The sequence below is a fragment of the Ascaphus truei genome, unplaced genomic scaffold, assembly GCF_040206685.1.
Source record: "Ascaphus truei isolate aAscTru1 unplaced genomic scaffold, aAscTru1.hap1 HAP1_SCAFFOLD_553, whole genome shotgun sequence".
Lineage (NCBI taxonomy): Eukaryota > Metazoa > Chordata > Amphibia > Anura > Ascaphidae > Ascaphus > Ascaphus truei.
The window spans coordinates 34,528-51,612 of record NW_027456885.1 but is presented as its reverse complement, the minus strand read 5'-3'; the positions used below and the strand labels follow the sequence as shown (position 1 = coordinate 51,612).

Below are 17,085 nucleotides of genomic sequence, written 5' to 3'. Positions count from 1 at the left end.
AAGGTTTTTTCATTTTTAATATTTTTTACTTTTCAATTTTTGGCACAAAATATATTTTTTCATTTTTTATTAAATAAATTTAGATTTTTACTTATTCATTTTTTAGGGATCAATTGTTGAGTAATTGCATTATATATTGTATTAATCCATTGTCTTATCATAGTGTATCAGCCAATATCTAGCCGCCCCACTAAACGCTTCCATGATTAGCTATCGGTTCTTTTAGAATTTACTTTAGTCAGGATATTTTAGAGGCGCTACTTCAATTTTTTCGCTTGTTTTGACACACATATATATATACACACATACATACACACACACACACACACACACACATATAGTCAGACATGCCCCCAATTATTGCCTTGCGTTGCGCCTGTGTTCATTTTTAACGTATCTATGTTTGGTTATTGTGTAAAACCTATGACATTGTGGCAGCGTACTTAGACACACTTCCCTCTTTCTATTAGGCTGCTGGTATATTGCGCTCCATATCCCTTTGCTATATATATATATATATATATATATATATATATATATATATATATATATATATATACATATACATATATATATATATACATATACATATACATCTCTGTGCTCACTCACCCTGCGTATGAAGTTCACAGACTCATTAATGTGACGCCTGTTAATTTCTGTCAATTCTCTGTGGAGAAAATAAAAAGTATGAGACATGGAGGAGTAGAGGGGAGAGCAGCAGAGAGGGGAGAGCAGCAGGAGAGAGGGGAGGGCCAGTGGGGATGAGGGTGAGGTGGGGAGAGGGAGAGAGGAGGCCGGGGGAGAGGGAGAGAGGAGGGCGGGGGAGAGGGAGAGAGGAAGAGAGGAGGGAGAGGGAGAGAGGAGGAAGGGACAGAGGAGGAAGGGAGAGAGGGAAAGAGGAGGAAGGGAGAGGGGGGGCAGGGGAGGGTGGGGGAGAGGGAGGGCGGGGGAGAGGGAGAGAGGAGGGCGGGGGAGAGGGAGAGAGGAGGGCGGGGGAGAGGGAGAGAGGAGGGCGGGGGAGAGGGAGAGAGGAAGAGAGGAGGGAGAGGGAGAGAGGAGGAAGGGACAGAGGAGGAAGGGAGAGAGGGAAAGAGGAGGAAGGGAGAGGGGGGGCAGGGGAGGGTGGGGGAGAGGGAGGGCGGGGGAGAGGGAGAGAGGAGGGCGGGGGAGAGGGAGAGAGGAGGGCGGGGGAGAGGGAGAGAGGAGGGCGGGGGAGAGGGAGGAGGAGGGCGGGGGAGAGGGAGAGAGGAAGAGAGGAGGGCGAGGGAGAGAGGAGGAAGGGACAGAGGAGGAAGGGAGAGAGGGAAAGAGGAGGAAGGGAGAGAGGGAAAGAGGAGGAAGGGAAGGAAGGGAGAGAGGGAAAGAGGAGGAAGGGAGAGAGGGAAAGAGGAGGAAGGGAGAGAGGGAAAGAGGAGGAAGGGGGCGGGGGAGGGCGGGGGAGAGGGGGGAGGGCGGGGGAGAGGGGGGAGGGCGGGGGCGAGGGAGGGCGGGGGAGAGGGAGGGCGAGGGAGAGGGAGGGGAGAGGGAGAGAGGAGGGCAGGGGAGAGGGAGAGAGGAGGAAGAGAGAGAGGGGTGGGGAAGGAGAGAGAGGGGGAGTGGGAAAGAGAGGGGGAGTGGGAAAGAGAGGGGGAGTGGGAAAGAGAGGGAGAGAGGGAAAGGGGGAGAGGGAAAGGGGGGGAGGGAAGAGAGGAGAGAGGGAGGGGAAGAGAGGAGAGAGGGAGGGGAAGAGAGGGGAGAGGGAGGGGAAGAGAGGGGAGAGGGAGGGGAGATTGAGGGGAAGAGAGGGGAGAGGGAGGGGAAGAGAGGGGAGAGGGAGGGGAAGAGAGGGGAGAGGGAGGGGAAGAGAGAGGAGGTAGGGGGGAGGTGAAGAGAGGGGAGGGAGGTGAAGAGAGGGGAGGGAGGGAGGTGAAGAGAGGGGAGGGAGGTGAAGAGAGGGGAGGGAGGGAGGTGAAGAGAGGGGAGGGGGGAGGGACGGGGGAGGGAGGGGGGAGGGACGGGGGAGGGAGGTGAAGAGAGGGGAGGAGGGAGGGGGGAGGGAGGAGGGAGGGGGAGAGCGGGGCTGGGAGAAGGGGAGTGAGAGAGGTGAATGAGATGGGGACACAGAGAGAGGGAAGAGGAGTATTATAAAGAGTGCAGTCTCTCTCACACATCCTTCTTGTGACGGTCTCGTGACTTGGCCTCAGTGATGCTATTATGTCTCTTTCTGTCCAAGATCTTCTGCAGCTCTTTCTTCTCCCTGCAGAGAGACTGTTAGAGAGAACTCCCCTGCCCTCCCGCCCTCCTCAGGGGCCGGGCCCCCACCCTCACGCCCTCCTCAGGGGCCGGCTCTCACCCTCACTCCCTCCTCAGGGGCCGGCTCTCACCCTCACTCCCTCCCGCCCTCCTCAGGGGCCGGCTCTCACCCTCACTCCCTCCCGCCCTCCGCAGGGGCCGGCTCTCACCCTCACTCCCTCCCGCCCTCCTCAGGGGCCGGCTCTCACCCTCACTCCCTCCCGCCCTCCTCAGGGGCCGGCTCTCACCCTCACTCCCTCCCGCCCTCCTCAGGGGCCGGCTCTCACCCTCACTCCCTCCCGCCCTCCTCAGGGGCCGGCTCTCACCCTCACTCCCTCCCGCCCTCCTCAGGGGCCGGCTCTCACCCTCACTAAGGGGGCCGGGCCCCCACCCTCACTCCCTCCCACCCTCCTCAGGGGCCGGCTCTCACCCTCACTCCCTCCTCAGGGGCCGGCTCTCACCCTCACGCCCTCCTCAGGGGCCAGCTCTCACCCTCACTCCCTCCCGCCATCCTCAGGGGCCGGCTCTCACCCTCACTCCCTCCTCAGGGGCCGGGCTCTCACCCTCCCGCCCTCCGCAGGGTCCGGCTCTCACCCTCCCGCCCTCCTCAGGGGCCGGGCTCTCACCCTCACTCCCTCCTCAGGGGCCGGGCTCTCACCCTCCCGCCCTCCTCAGGGGCCGGCTCTCACCCTCACTCCCTCCCGCCCTCCTCAGGGGCCGGGCTCTCACCCTCCGCAGGGTCCGGCTGTCACCCTCCCGCCCTCCGCAGGGGCCGGCTCTCAGCCTCCCGCCCTCCTCAGGGGCCGGCTCTCACCCTCACGCCCTCCGCAGGAGCCGGGCTCTCACCCTCCCGCCCTCCGCAGAGGCCGGCTCTCACCCTCCCGCCCTCCGCAGGGGCCGGCTCTCACCCTCCCGCCCTCCGCAGGGGCCGGCTCTCACCCTCCCGCCCTCCTCAGGGGCCGGGCTCTCATCCTCCCGCCCTCCGCAGGGGCGGCTCTCACTCTCCCGCCCTCCGCAGGGGCTGGCTCTCACCCACCCGCCCTCCTCAGGGGCCGGCTCTCACCCCCCCGCCCTCCTCAGGGGCCGGCTCTCACCCTCCCGCCCTCCTCAGGGGCCGGCTCTCACCCTCCCGTCCTCCTCAGGGGCCGGCTCTCACCCTCCCGTCCTCCTCAGGGGGCGGGCTCTCGCCCTCCTCAGGGGGCGGGCTCTCGCCCTCCTCAGGGGGCGGGCTCTCACCCTCCTCAGGGGGCGGGTTCTCACCCTCCTCAGGGGGCGGGTTCTCACCCTCCTCAGGGGGCGGGTTCTCACCCTCCTCAGGGGCTGGGCTCTCACCCTTCTCAGGGGCCGGGCTCTCACCCTCCACAGGGGCCGGGCTCTCACCCTCCTCAGGGGGCGGGCTCTCACCATTCAGTTACGGAGGGGCGGGGCTTGCAGATGTCACTCACCTGTCGTTGATCTCCCTCATCTTCTTGAGCTGAGCAGAATTACATGAATGTGCCACGTCCTGAAGCTTCTGCAGAGCCTGGGGGAGAGAGGAGACCTCTAGGATAAGACAGAGCCTGCGGGGAGGGGGGAGGAGACCTCTAGGACCAACGCCTATGGGAAGGAAGAGAGCACTAGGACCAGACAGGGGAATGGACAGAGGAGACCTCTATGCAAGACAGAGCAGGGGGAGGGGTAGGGGGAGAGCAGGGGGGGAGGGCAGGGGGGGAGAGAGGAGACCTCTATGTAAGACAGAGCAGGGGGGGAGAGAGGAGACCTCTATGCAAGACAGAGCAGGGGGGAGGGCTGGGGGGGAGAGCAGGGGGGGAGAGAGAGGAGACCTTTAGGAAAAGACGGAGCCTGTAGAGAGAGAAGACGTCTAGGACAGAGCATGGGGAGGTATAGAGTGGAGACTTCTAGGACTATGTAGGGGGCAAGGTCTTGGTACCTGCAGGAGGTGTGTGTGTTTAATTCCTCTCTCCTGCTCATGTTGAGCTTCCCTCAGCTCCAGGAGACTTCTCAGCTGCTCCCCCTGCAGGTTCACCATCCTCTGCTCCTCCTCCTGCTCCGTAGTGGAACTGCAGAGGGGATACGGAGCGTGACACGGAGTGCAGGGAGCGTGACACGGAGTGCAGGGAGCGTGACACGGAGTGCAGGGAGCGTGACACGGAGTGCAGGGAGACAGGGAGTGCAGAGAGACAGGGAGCGTGACACGGAGTGCAGGGAGCGTGACACGGAGTGCAGAGAGACAGGGAGTGCAGAGAGACAGGGAGTGTGACACGGAGCACAGGGAGTGCAGAGAGACAGGGAGCACAGGGAGTGCAGAGAGACAGGGAGCGTGACACGGAGCACAGGGAGTGCAGAGAGACAGGGAGCGTGACACGGAGTGCAGGGAGTGCAGAGAGACAGGGAGTGTGACACGGAGCGCAGAGAGTGCAGAGAGACAGGGAGCGTGACACGGAGCGCAGGGAGTGCAGAGAGACAGGGAGCGTGACACGGAGTGCAGAGAGTGTGACACGGAGCACAGGGAGTGCAGAGAGACAGGGAGCGTGACACGGAGCGCAGGGAGTGCAGAGAGACAGGGAGCGTGACACGGAGCGCAGGGAGTGCAGAGAGACAGGGAGCGTGAAGCAGAGTGCAGGGAGTGCAGAGAGACAGGGAGCGTGACACGGAGCGCAGGGAGTGCAGAGAGACAGGGAGCGTGACACGGAGCGCAGGGAGTGCAGAGAGACAGGGAGCGTGACACGGAGTGCAGGGAGTGCAGAGAGACAGGGAGCGTGACACGGAGCGCAGAGAGTGCAGAGAGACAGGGAGTGTGACACGGAGTGCAGGGAGCGCAGAGGGGATAGGGAGGGAGACACAGAGTGCAGGGAGTGCAGAGAGACAGGGAGCGTGACACGGAGTGCAGGGAGTGCAGAGAGACAGGGAGCGTGACACGGAGTGCAGGGAGTGCAGAGAGACAGGGAGCGTGACACGGAGTGCAGGGAGTGCAGAGAGACAGGGAGTGTGACACAGAGCACAGAGAGACAGGGAGCGTGACACAGAGCACAGGGAGTGCAGAGAGACAGGGAGTGTGACACGGAGTGCAGGGAGTGCAGAGAGACAGGGAGTGTGACACGGAGTGCAGGGAGTGCAGAGAGACAGGGAGCGTGACACAGCGCAGGGAGTGCAGAGAGACAGGGAGCGTGACACGGAGTGCAGGGAGTGCAGAGAGACAGGGAGCGTGACACGGAGTGCAGGGAGTGCAGAGTGACGGAGCGTGACAGAGCGCAGAAGGGATAGGGAGGGAGACACAGAGTGCAGGAAGTGCAGGGTGTCGGAGTGTGACGGAGTGCATAGGACAGGGTGTATGACAAAGCACAGGAAGTGTAGAGGATATAGGTAGTGAGACACAGAGCGCAGAACGTGTAGAGATGGAAGTACACTGACACCATTACACACAGTATCACACACGCACACTGTCACACAGAATCACACACACTGTCACAGTATCGCACACACACACACACACACACACTGTCAGTGTTCCACTGTCACACACCGTATCACAGTGTCACACACACACACACACACACACACACACACACACACACACACACACACACACACACACACACACACACACACAGTATCAGTGTCTCACACACGCACTGTCACAGTGTCTCACGGTTACTGTATCACAGTGTCACAGAATCACACACACACAGTATCAGTGTCTCACACACGCACTGTCACAGTGTCTCACGGTCACACACTGTCACACACTGTCACACAGTATCACACAGTATCACACACACACACACACACACACACACACACACACACACACACACACACACACACTGTCACAGTGTCTCACACACCCACTGTCACAGTGTCTCACGGTCACCCACTGTCACACAGTATCACACACACACACTGTCGCACACGTTGGTGTCCCTCACTCACTCCTGCCCGCGTCTCTGCCCCTTCCCCTGGCTCTTCCTCTTGCGGAAGCTCTGGCCCTGCAGCTGCGTGGCCAGGACGCTCTGCTCCTTGCACAGCGCCGACACCTTGCGCAGATGTTTCCGGTGAAGATGACGCAGTTCGCGGTACTGACGGCAGAGCAACTTCACAAAGCTCTTCTGTAACTTCAGCTCCTCCAGGGAGGGCGCGTGCACGTCTGGCGGGGGAGAGAGAACGTCTGTATACACTGCAGTATATGCAGTGCCCACGCGCCCCGCAAGCAGGGGTGGAATAAGTGGGATGGGCGGCTTTTATCAAACACAAATGGAAACGTTTCGCTCCCTAACATGGGGCCTTCACCAGACACAGCCTGGCCCCTCCCTCCTGTCCCCATTACCTGTCAGTATACTCGCTATGAGGTCATCACGGTGGCCTGCGGAAGAGAAACATAACATATATATAACATATTCTGCTACACTGATGGACCCGAGGCGCCTGGAGGGAACCCCAAGAGGATTCTGGGTAACACGGATCTTGTAATGAGACTGGGCAAGTGTGAACCAGCAAGGGACGGGTTAATGGTCCAAGGATGTGGGCAACTCCAAGTCCTCAAGGGCCACCAACAGGTCAGGTTTTCAGGATATCCCTGCTTCAGCACAGGTGATGCAGTCAAAGACTGAGCCACTGATTGAGCCACCTGTGCTGAAGCAGGGATATCCTGCATACCTGACCTGTTGGTGGCCCTTGGGGACTGGAGTTGCCCGCCCCTGATGTAAAGGTTGTTGGACCAGGATGTGGGAGACACAGTGACACCCGGTGTCCCGAGCGGTTATCTGCGCCTTGTCCCGGTCCCGAGAGAGAACGAGAGTGTGAGACAGGACACGGATACTGAGAGGAGAACGCCGGGGCAGGGAGGGGAGAAGCCGGGGCAGGGAGGGGAGAAGCCGGGGCAGGAAGAGGAGACCAGTGACAGGGGTATTACAGGAGAGGAGAAGCCGGGGCAGGAAGGGGAGACCAGTGACAGGGGTATTACAGGAGAGGAGAAGCCGGGGCAGGAAGGGGAGAAGCCGGGGCAGTAAGGGGAGACCAGTGACAGGAGTATTACAGGAGAGGAGAAGCCGGGGCAGTAAGGGGAGACCAGTGACAGGAGTATTACAGGAGGGGAGAAGCCGGGGCAGGAAGGGGAGACCAGTGACAGGAGTATTACAGGAGGGGAGAAGCCGGGGCAGGAAGGGGAGACCAGTGACAGGAGTATTACAGGAGGGGAGAAGCCGGGGCAGGAAGGGGAGACCAGTGACAGGAGTATTACAGGAGAGGAGAAGCCGGGGCAGTAAGGGGAGACCAGTGACAGGAGTATTACAGGAGGGGAGAAGCCGGGGCAGGAAGGGGAGACCAGTGACAGGAGTATTACAGGAGGGGAGAAGCCGGGGCAGGAAGGGGAGACCAGTGACAGGAGTATTACAGGAGGGGAGAAGCCGGGGCAGGAAGGGGAGACCAGTGACAGGAGTATTACAGGAGGGGAGGAGCCGGGGCAGGAAGGGGAGACCAGTGACAGGAGTATTACAGGAGGGGAGAAGCCGGGGCAGGAAGGGGAGACCAGTGACAGGAGTATTACAGGAGGGGAGAAGCCGGGGCAGGAAGGGGAGACCAGTGACAGGAGTATTACAGGAGGGGAGAAGCCGGGGCAGGAAGGGGAGAAGCCGGGGCAGGAAGGGGAGACCAGTGACAGGAGTATTACAGGAGAGGAGAAGCCGGGGCAGGAAGGGGAGACCAGTGACAGGAGTATTACAGGAGAGGAGAAGACGGGGCAGGAAGGGGAGACAAGTGACAGGAGTATTACAGGAGAGGAGAAGCCGGGGCAGGGAGGGGAGAAGCCGGGGCAGGAAGGGGAGACCAGTGACAGGAGTATTACAGGAGGGGAGAAGCCTGGGCAGGAAGGGGAGACCAGTGACAGGAGTATTACAGGAGGGGAGAAGCCGGGGCAGGAAGGGGAGACCAGTGACAGGAGTATTACAGGAGAGAAGAAGCCGGGGCAGCAAGGGGAGACCAGTGACAGGAGTATTACAGGAGGGGAGAAGCCGGGGCAGGAAGGGGAGACCAGTGACAGGAGTATTACAGGAGGGGAGAAGCCGGGGCAGGAAGGGGAGACCAGTGACAGGAGTATTACAGGAGAGAAGAAGCCGGGGCAGCAAGGGGAGACCAGTGACAGGGGTATTACAGGAGAGGAGAAGCCGGGGCAGGAAGGGGAGACCAGTGACAGGGGTATTACAGGAGAGGAGAAGCCGGGGCAGGAAGGGGAGAAGCCGGGGCAGGAAGGGGAGACCAGTGACAGGAGTATTACAGGAGGGGAGAAGCCGGGGCAGGAAGGGGAGACCAGTGACAGGAGTATTACAGGAGGGGAGGAGCCGGGGCAGGAAGGGGAGACCAGTGACAGGAGTATTACAGGAGGGGAGAAGCCGGGGCAGGAAGGGGAGACCAGTGACAGGAGTATTACAGGAGGGGAGAAGCCGGGGCAGGAAGGGGAGACCAGTGACAGGAGTATTACAGGAGGGGAGAAGCCGGGCAGGGAGGGGAGAAGCCGGGGCAGGAAGGGGAGACCAGTGACAGGAGTATTACAGGAGAGGAGAAGCCGGGGCAGGAAGGGGAGACCAGTGACAGGAGTATTACAGGAGAGGAGAAGACGGGGCAAGAAGGGGAGACAAGTGACAGGAGTATTACAGGAGAGGAGAAGCCGGGGCAGGGAGGGGAGAAGCCGGGGCAGGAAGGGGAGACCAGTGACAGGAGTATTACAGGAGAGGAGAAGCCGGGGCAGGAAGGGGAGACCAGTGACAGGAGTATTACAGGAGGGGAGAAGCCGGGGCAGGAAGGGGAGACCAGTGACAGGAGTATTACAGGAGAGGAGAAGCCGGGGCAGGAAGGGGAGACCAGTGACAGGAGTATTACAGGAGAGGAGACGACGGGGCAGGAAGGGGAGACAAGTGACAGGAGTATTACAGGAGAGGAGAAGCCGGGGCAGGGAGGGGAGAAGCCGGGGCAGGAAGGGGAGACCAGTGACAGGAGTATTACAGGAGGGGAGAAGCCTGGGCAGGAAGGGGAGACCAGTGACAGGAGTATTACAGGAGGGGAGAAGCCGGGGCAGGAAGGGGAGACCAGTGACAGGAGTATTACAGGAGGGGAGAAGCCGGGGCAGGAAGGGGAGACCAGTGACAGGAGTATTACAGGAGAGAAGAAGCCGGGGCAGCAAGGGGAGACCAGTGACAGGAGTATTACAGGAGGGGAGAAGCCGGGGCAGGAAGGGGAGACCAGTGACAGGGGTATTACAGGAGAGGAGAAGCCGGGGCAGGAAGGGGAGACCAGTGACAGGGGTATTAAAGGAGAGGAGAAGCCGGGGCAGGAATGGGAGAAGCCGGGGCAGGAAGGGGAGACCAGTGACAGGAGTATTACAGGAGGGGAGAAGCCGGGGCAGGAAGGGGAGACCAGTGACAGGAGTATTACAGGAGGGGAGGAGCCGGGGCAGGAAGGGGAGACCAGTGACAGGAGTATTACAGGAGGGGAGAAGCCGGGGCAGGAAGGGGAGACCAGTGACAGGAGTATTACAGGAGGGGAGAAGCCGGGCAGGGAGGGGAGAAGCCGGGGCAGGAAGGGGAGACCAGTGACAGGAGTATTACAGGAGAGGAGAAGCCGGGGCAGGAAGGGGAGACCAGTGACAGGAGTATTACAGGAGAGGAGAAGACGGGGCAAGAAGGGGAGACAAGTGACAGGAGTATTACAGGAGAGGAGAAGCCGGGGCAGGGAGGGGAGAAGCCGGGGCAGGAAGGGGAGACCAGTGACAGGAGTATTACAGGAGGGGAGAAGCCGGGGCAGGAAGGGGAGACCAGTGACAGGAGTATTACAGGAGGGGAGGAGCCGGGGTAGGAAGGGGAGACAAGTGACAGGAGTATTACAGGAGAGGAGAAGCCGGGGCAGGAAGGGGAGGCCATTGACAGGAGTATTACAGGAGAGGAGAAGCCGGGGCAGGAAGGGGAGACCAGTGACAGGAGTATTACAGGAGGGGAGAAGCCGGGGTAGGAAGGGGAGACCAGTGACAGGAGTATTACAGGAGGGGAGAAGCCGGGGCAGGAAGGGGAGACCAGTGACAGGAGTATTACAGGAGGGGAGAAGCCGGGGCAGGAAGGGGAGACCAGTGACAGGAGTATTACAGGGGGGGAGAAGCCGGGGCAGGAAGGGGAGACCAGTGACAGGAGTATTACAGGAGGGGAGAAGCCGGGCAGGAAGGGGAGACCAGTGACAGGAGTATTACAGGAGAGGAGAAGCCGGGGCAGGAAGGGGAGACCAGTGACAGGAGTATTACAGGAGAGGAGAAGACGGGGCAGGAAGGGGAGACAAGTGACAGGAGTATTACAGGAGAGGAGAAGCCGGGGCAGGGAGGGGAGAAGCCGGGGCAGGAAGGGGAGACCAGTGACAGGAGTATTACAGGAGGGGAGAAGCCTGGGCAGGAAGGGGAGACCAGTGACAGGAGTATTACAGGAGGGGAGAAGCCGGGGCAGGAAGGGGAGACCAGTGACAGGAGTATTACAGGAGGGGAGAAGCCCGGGGCAGGAAGGGGAGACCAGTGACAGGAGTATTACAGGAGGGGAGAAGCCGGGGCAGGAAGGGGAGACCAGTGACAGGAGTATTACAGGAGAGAAGAAGCCGGGGCAGCAAGGGGAGACCAGTGACAGGAGTATTACAGGAGGGGAGAAGCCGGGGCAGGAAGGGGAGACCAGTGACAGGGGTATTACAGGAGAGGAGAAGCCGGGGCAGGAAGGGGAGACCAGTGACAGGGGTATTAAAGGAGAGAAGCCGGGGCAGGAAGGGGAGAAGCCGGGGCAGGAAGGGGAGACCAGTGACAGGAGTATTACAGGAGGGGAGAAGCCGGGGCAGGAAGGGGAGACCAGTGACAGGAGTATTACAGGAGGGGAGGAGCCGGGGCAGGAAGGGGAGACCAGTGACAGGAGTATTACAGGAGGGGAGAAGCCGGGGCAAGAAGGGGAGACCAGTGACAGGAGTATTACAGGAGGGGAGAAGCCGGGGCAGGAAGGGGAGACCAGTGACAGGAGTATTACAGGAGGGGAGAAGCCGGGCAGGGAGGGGAGAACCCGGGGCAGGAAGGGGAGACCAGTGACAGGAGTATTACAGGAGAGGAGAAGCCGGGGCAGGAAGGGGAGACCAGTGACAGGAGTATTACAGGAGAGGAGAAGACGGGGCAAGAAGGGGAGACAAGTGACAGGAGTATTACAGGAGAGGAGAAGCCGGGGCAGGGAGGGGAGAAGCCGGGGCAGGAAGGGGAGACCAGTGACAGGAGTATTACAGGAGGGGAGAAGCCGGGGCAGGAAGGGGAGGCCATTGACAGGAGTATTACAGGAGAGGAGAAGCCGGGGCAGGAAGGGGAGACCAGTGACAGGAGTATTACAGGAGGGGAGAAGCCGGGGCAGGAAGGGGAGACCAGTGACAGGAGTATTACAGGAGGGGAGAAGCCGGGGCAGGAAGGGGAGACCAGTGACAGGAGTATTACAGGAGGGGAGAAGCCGGGGCAGGAAGGGGAGACCAGTGACAGGAGTATTACAGGGGGGGAGAAGCCGGGGCAGCAAGGGGAGACCAGTGACAGGAGTATTACAGGAGGGGAGAAGCCGGGGCAGGAAGGGGAGACCAGTGACAGGAGTATTACAGGAGAGGAGAAGCCGGGGCAGGAAGGGGAGACCAGTGACAGGAGTATTACAGGAGAGGAGAAGACGGGGCAGGAAGGGGAGACAAGTGACAGGAGTATTACAGGAGAGGAGAAGCCGGGGCAGGGAGGGGAGAAGCCGGGGCAGGAAGGGGAGACCAGTGACAGGAGTATTACAGGAGGGGAGAAGCCTGGGCAGGAAGGGGAGACCAGTGACAGGAGTATTACAGGAGGGGAGAAGCCGGGGCAGGAAGGGGAGACCAGTGACAGGAGTATTACAGGAGGGGAGAAGCCCGGGGCAGGAAGGGGAGACCAGTGACAGGAGTATTACAGGAGGGGAGAAGCCGGGGCAGGAAGGGGAGACCAGTGACAGGAGTATTACAGGAGAGAAGAAGCCGGGGCAGCAAGGGGAGACCAGTGACAGGAGTATTACAGGAGGGGAGAAGCCGGGGCAGGAAGGGGAGACCAGTGACAGGGGTATTACAGGAGAGGAGAAGCCGGGGCAGGAAGGGGAGACCAGTGACAGGGGTATTAAAGGAGAGGAGAAGCCGGGGCAGGAAGGGGAGAAGCCGGGGCAGGAAGGGGAGACCAGTGACAGGAGTATTACAGGAGGGGAGAAGCCGGGGCAGGAAGGGGAGACCAGTGACAGGAGTATTACAGGAGGGGAGGAGCCGGGGCAGGAAGGGGAGACCAGTGACAGGAGTATTACAGGAGGGGAGAAGCCGGGGCAAGAAGGGGAGACCAGTGACAGGAGTATTACAGGAGGGGAGAAGCCGGGGCAGGAAGGGGAGACCAGTGACAGGAGTATTACAGGAGGGGAGAAGCCGGGCAGGGAGGGGAGAAGCCGGGGCAGGAAGGGGAGACCAGTGACAGGAGTATTACAGGAGAGGAGAAGCCGGGGCAGGAAGGGGAGACCAGTGACAGGAGTATTACAGGAGAGGAGAAGACGGGGCAAGAAGGGGAGACAAGTGACAGGAGTATTACAGGAGAGGAGAAGCCGGGGCAGGGAGGGGAGAAGCCGGGGCAGGAAGGGGAGACCAGTGACAGGAGTATTACAGGAGGGGAGAAGCCGGGGCAGGAAGGGGAGACCAGTGACAGGAGTATTACAGGAGGGGAGAAGCCGGGGCAGGAAGGGGAGACCAGTGACAGGAGTATTACAGGAGGGGAGAAGCCCAGGGCAGGAAGGGGAGACCAGTGACAGGAGTATTACAGGAGGGGAGAAGCCGGGGCAGGAAGGGGAGACCAGTGACAGGAGTATTACAGGAGGGGAGAAGCCGGGGCAGGAAGGGGAGACCAGTGACAGGAGTATTACAGGAGGGGAGAAGCCGGGGCAGGAAGGGGAGACCAGTGACAGGAGTATTACAGGAGGGGAGGAGCCGGGGCAGGAAGGGGAGACCAGTGACAGGAGTATTACAGGAGGGGAGAAGCCGGGGCAGGAAGGGGAGACCAGTGACAGGAGTATTACAGGAGGGGAGAAGCCGGGGCAGGAAGGGGAGACCAGTGACAGGAGTATTACAGGAGGGGAGAAGCCGGGGCAGGAAGGGGAGAAGCCGGGGCAGGAAGGGGAGACCAGTGACAGGAGTATTACAGGAGAGGAGAAGCCGGGGCAGGAAGGGGAGACCAGTGACAGGAGTATTACAGGAGAGGAGAAGACGGGGCAGGAAGGGGAGACAAGTGACAGGAGTATTACAGGAGAGGAGAAGCCGGGGCAGGGAGGGGAGAAGCCGGGGCAGGAAGGGGAGACCAGTGACAGGAGTATTACAGGAGGGGAGAAGCCTGGGCAGGAAGGGGAGACCAGTGACAGGAGTATTACAGGAGGGGAGAAGCCGGGGCAGGAAGGGGAGACCAGTGACAGGAGTATTACAGGAGAGAAGAAGCCGGGGCAGCAAGGGGAGACCAGTGACAGGAGTATTACAGGAGGGGAGAAGCCGGGGCAGGAAGGGGAGACCAGTGACAGGAGTATTACAGGAGGGGAGAAGCCGGGGCAGGAAGGGGAGACCAGTGACAGGGGTATTACAGGAGAGGAGAAGCCGGGGCAGGAAGGGGAGAAGCCGGGGCAGGAAGGGGAGACCAGTGACAGGAGTATTACAGGAGGGGAGAAGCCGGGGCAGGAAGGGGAGACCAGTGACAGCAGTATTACAGGAGGGGAGGAGCCGGGGCAGGAAGGGGAGACCAGTGACAGGAGTATTACAGGAGGGGAGAAGCCGGGGCAGGAAGGGGAGACCAGTGACAGGAGTATTACAGGAGGGGAGAAGCCGGGGCAGGAAGGGGAGACCAGTGACAGGAGTATTACAGGAGGGGAGAAGCCGGGGCAGGAAGGGGAGACCAGTGACAGGAGTATTACAGGAGAGGAGAAGCCGGGGCAGGAAGGGGAGACCAGTGACAGGAGTATTACAGGAGAGGAGAAGACGGGGCAAGAAGGGGAGACAAGTGACAGGAGTATTACAGGAGAGGAGAAGCCGGGGCAGGGAGGGGAGAAGCCGGGGCAGGAAGGGGAGACCAGTGACAGGAGTATTACAGGAGGGGAGAAGCCGGGGCAGGAAGGGGAGACCAGTGACAGGAGTATTACAGGAGGGGAGAAGCCGGGGCAGGAAGGGGAGACCAGTGACAGGAGTATTACAGGAGAGGAGAAGCCGGGGCAGGAAGGGGAGACCAGTGACAGGAGTATTACAGGAGAGGAGACGACGGGGCAGGAAGGGGAGACAAGTGACAGGAGTATTACAGGAGAGGAGAAGCCGGGGCAGGGAGGGGAGAAGCCGGGGCAGGAAGGGGAGACCAGTGACAGGAGTATTACAGGAGGGGAGAAGCCTGGGCAGGAAGGGGAGACCAGTGACAGGAGTATTACAGGAGGGGAGAAGCCGGGGCAGGAAGGGGAGACCAGTGACAGGAGTATTACAGGAGGGGAGAAGCCCGGGGCAGGAAGGGGAGACCAGTGACAGGAGTATTACAGGAGGGGAGAAGCCGGGGCAGGAAGGGGAGACCAGTGACAGGAGTATTACAGGAGAGAAGAAGCCGGGGCAGCAAGGGGAGACCAGTGACAGGAGTATTACAGGAGGGGAGAAGCCGGGGCAGGAAGGGGAGACCAGTGACAGGGGTATTACAGGAGAGGAGAAGCCGGGGCAGGAAGGGGAGACCAGTGACAGGGGTATTAAAGGAGAGGAGAAGCCGGGGCAGGAATGGGAGAAGCCGGGGCAGGAAGGGGAGACCAGTGACAGGAGTATTACAGGAGGGGAGAAGCCGGGGCAGGAAGGGGAGACCAGTGACAGGAGTATTACAGGAGGGGAGAAGCCGGGGCAGGAAGGGGAGACCAGTGACAGGGGTATTACAGGAGAGGAGAAGCCGGGGCAGGAAGGGGAGAAGCCGGGGCAGGAAGGGGAGACCAGTGACAGGAGTATTACAGGAGGGGAGAAGCCGGGGCAGGAAGGGGAGACCAGTGACAGCAGTATTACAGGAGGGGAGGAGCCGGGGCAGGAAGGGGAGACCAGTGACAGGAGTATTACAGGAGGGGAGAAGCCGGGGCAGGAAGGGGAGACCAGTGACAGGAGTATTACAGGAGGGGAGAAGCCGGGGCAGGAAGGGGAGACCAGTGACAGGAGTATTACAGGAGGGGAGAAGCCGGGGCAGGAAGGGGAGACCAGTGACAGGAGTATTACAGGAGAGGAGAAGCCGGGGCAGGAAGGGGAGACCAGTGACAGGAGTATTACAGGAGAGGAGAAGACGGGGCAAGAAGGGGAGACAAGTGACAGGAGTATTACAGGAGAGGAGAAGCCGGGGCAGGGAGGGGAGAAGCCGGGGCAGGAAGGGGAGACCAGTGACAGGAGTATTACAGGAGGGGAGAAGCCGGGGCAGGAAGGGGAGACCAGTGACAGGAGTATTACAGGAGGGGAGAAGCCGGGGCAGGAAGGGGAGACCAGTGACAGGAGTATTACAGGAGAGGAGAAGCCGGGGCAGGAAGGGGAGACCAGTGACAGGAGTATTACAGGAGAGGAGACGACGGGGCAGGAAGGGGAGACAAGTGACAGGAGTATTACAGGAGAGGAGAAGCCGGGGCAGGGAGGGGAGAAGCCGGGGCAGGAAGGGGAGACCAGTGACAGGAGTATTACAGGAGGGGAGAAGCCTGGGCAGGAAGGGGAGACCAGTGACAGGAGTATTACAGGAGGGGAGAAGCCGGGGCAGGAAGGGGAGACCAGTGACAGGAGTATTACAGGAGGGGAGAAGCCCGGGGCAGGAAGGGGAGACCAGTGACAGGAGTATTACAGGAGGGGAGAAGCCGGGGCAGGAAGGGGAGACCAGTGACAGGAGTATTACAGGAGAGAAGAAGCCGGGGCAGCAAGGGGAGACCAGTGACAGGAGTATTACAGGAGGGGAGAAGCCGGGGCAGGAAGGGGAGACCAGTGACAGGGGTATTACAGGAGAGGAGAAGCCGGGGCAGGAAGGGGAGACCAGTGACAGGGGTATTAAAGGAGAGGAGAAGCCGGGGCAGGAATGGGAGAAGCCGGGGCAGGAAGGGGAGACCAGTGACAGGAGTATTACAGGAGGGGAGAAGCCGGGGCAGGAAGGGGAGACCAGTGACAGGAGTATTACAGGAGGGGAGGAGCCGGGGCAGGAAGGGGAGACCAGTGACAGGAGTATTACAGGAGGGGAGAAGCCGGGGCAGGAAGGGGAGACCAGTGACAGGAGTATTACAGGAGGGAGAAGCCGGGCAGGGAGGGGAGAAGCCGGGGCAGGAAGGGGAGACCAGTGACAGGAGTATTACAGGAGAGGAGAAGACGGGGCAAGAAGGGGAGACAAGTGACAGGAGTATTACAGGAGAGGAGAAGCCGGGGCAGGGAGGGGAGAAGCCGGGGCAGGAAGGGGAGACCAGTGACAGGAGTATTACAGGAGGGGAGAAGCCGGGGCAGGAAGGGGAGACCAGTGACAGGAGTATTACAGGAGGGGAGAAGCCGGGGCAGGAAGGGGAGACCAGTGACAGGAGTATTACAGGAGAGGAGAAGCCGGGGCAGGAAGGGGAGACCAGTGACAGGAGTATTACAGGAGAGGAGACGACGGGGCAGGAAGGGGAGACAAGTGACAGGAGTATTACAGGAGAGGAGAAGCCGGGGCAGGGAGGGGAGAAGCCGGGGCAGGAAGGGGAGACCAGTGACAGGAGTATTACAGGAGGGGAGAAGCCTGGGCAGGAA

At 60.5% G+C, this 17,085-nt stretch overlaps 1 protein-coding gene across 1 annotated transcript in view; it reads right to left on the bottom strand.

Moving 5' to 3' along the window:
* Positions 1–17,085, bottom strand: part of PLCB3 (phospholipase C beta 3) — a 55,776-nt gene that overhangs the window by 4,173 nt on the left and 34,518 nt on the right. The window contains exons 10-15 of the mRNA XM_075584365.1: positions 6,599–6,634; positions 6,205–6,418; positions 4,205–4,334; positions 3,720–3,796; positions 2,150–2,239; positions 613–670 (exon numbers count right to left, since the gene is read on the bottom strand). Coding sequence (XP_075440480.1) covers positions 613–670; positions 2,150–2,239; positions 3,720–3,796; positions 4,205–4,334; positions 6,205–6,418; positions 6,599–6,634 — 605 coding nt within the window. The remainder of the gene's footprint in view (positions 1–612; positions 671–2,149; positions 2,240–3,719; positions 3,797–4,204; positions 4,335–6,204; positions 6,419–6,598; positions 6,635–17,085) is intronic.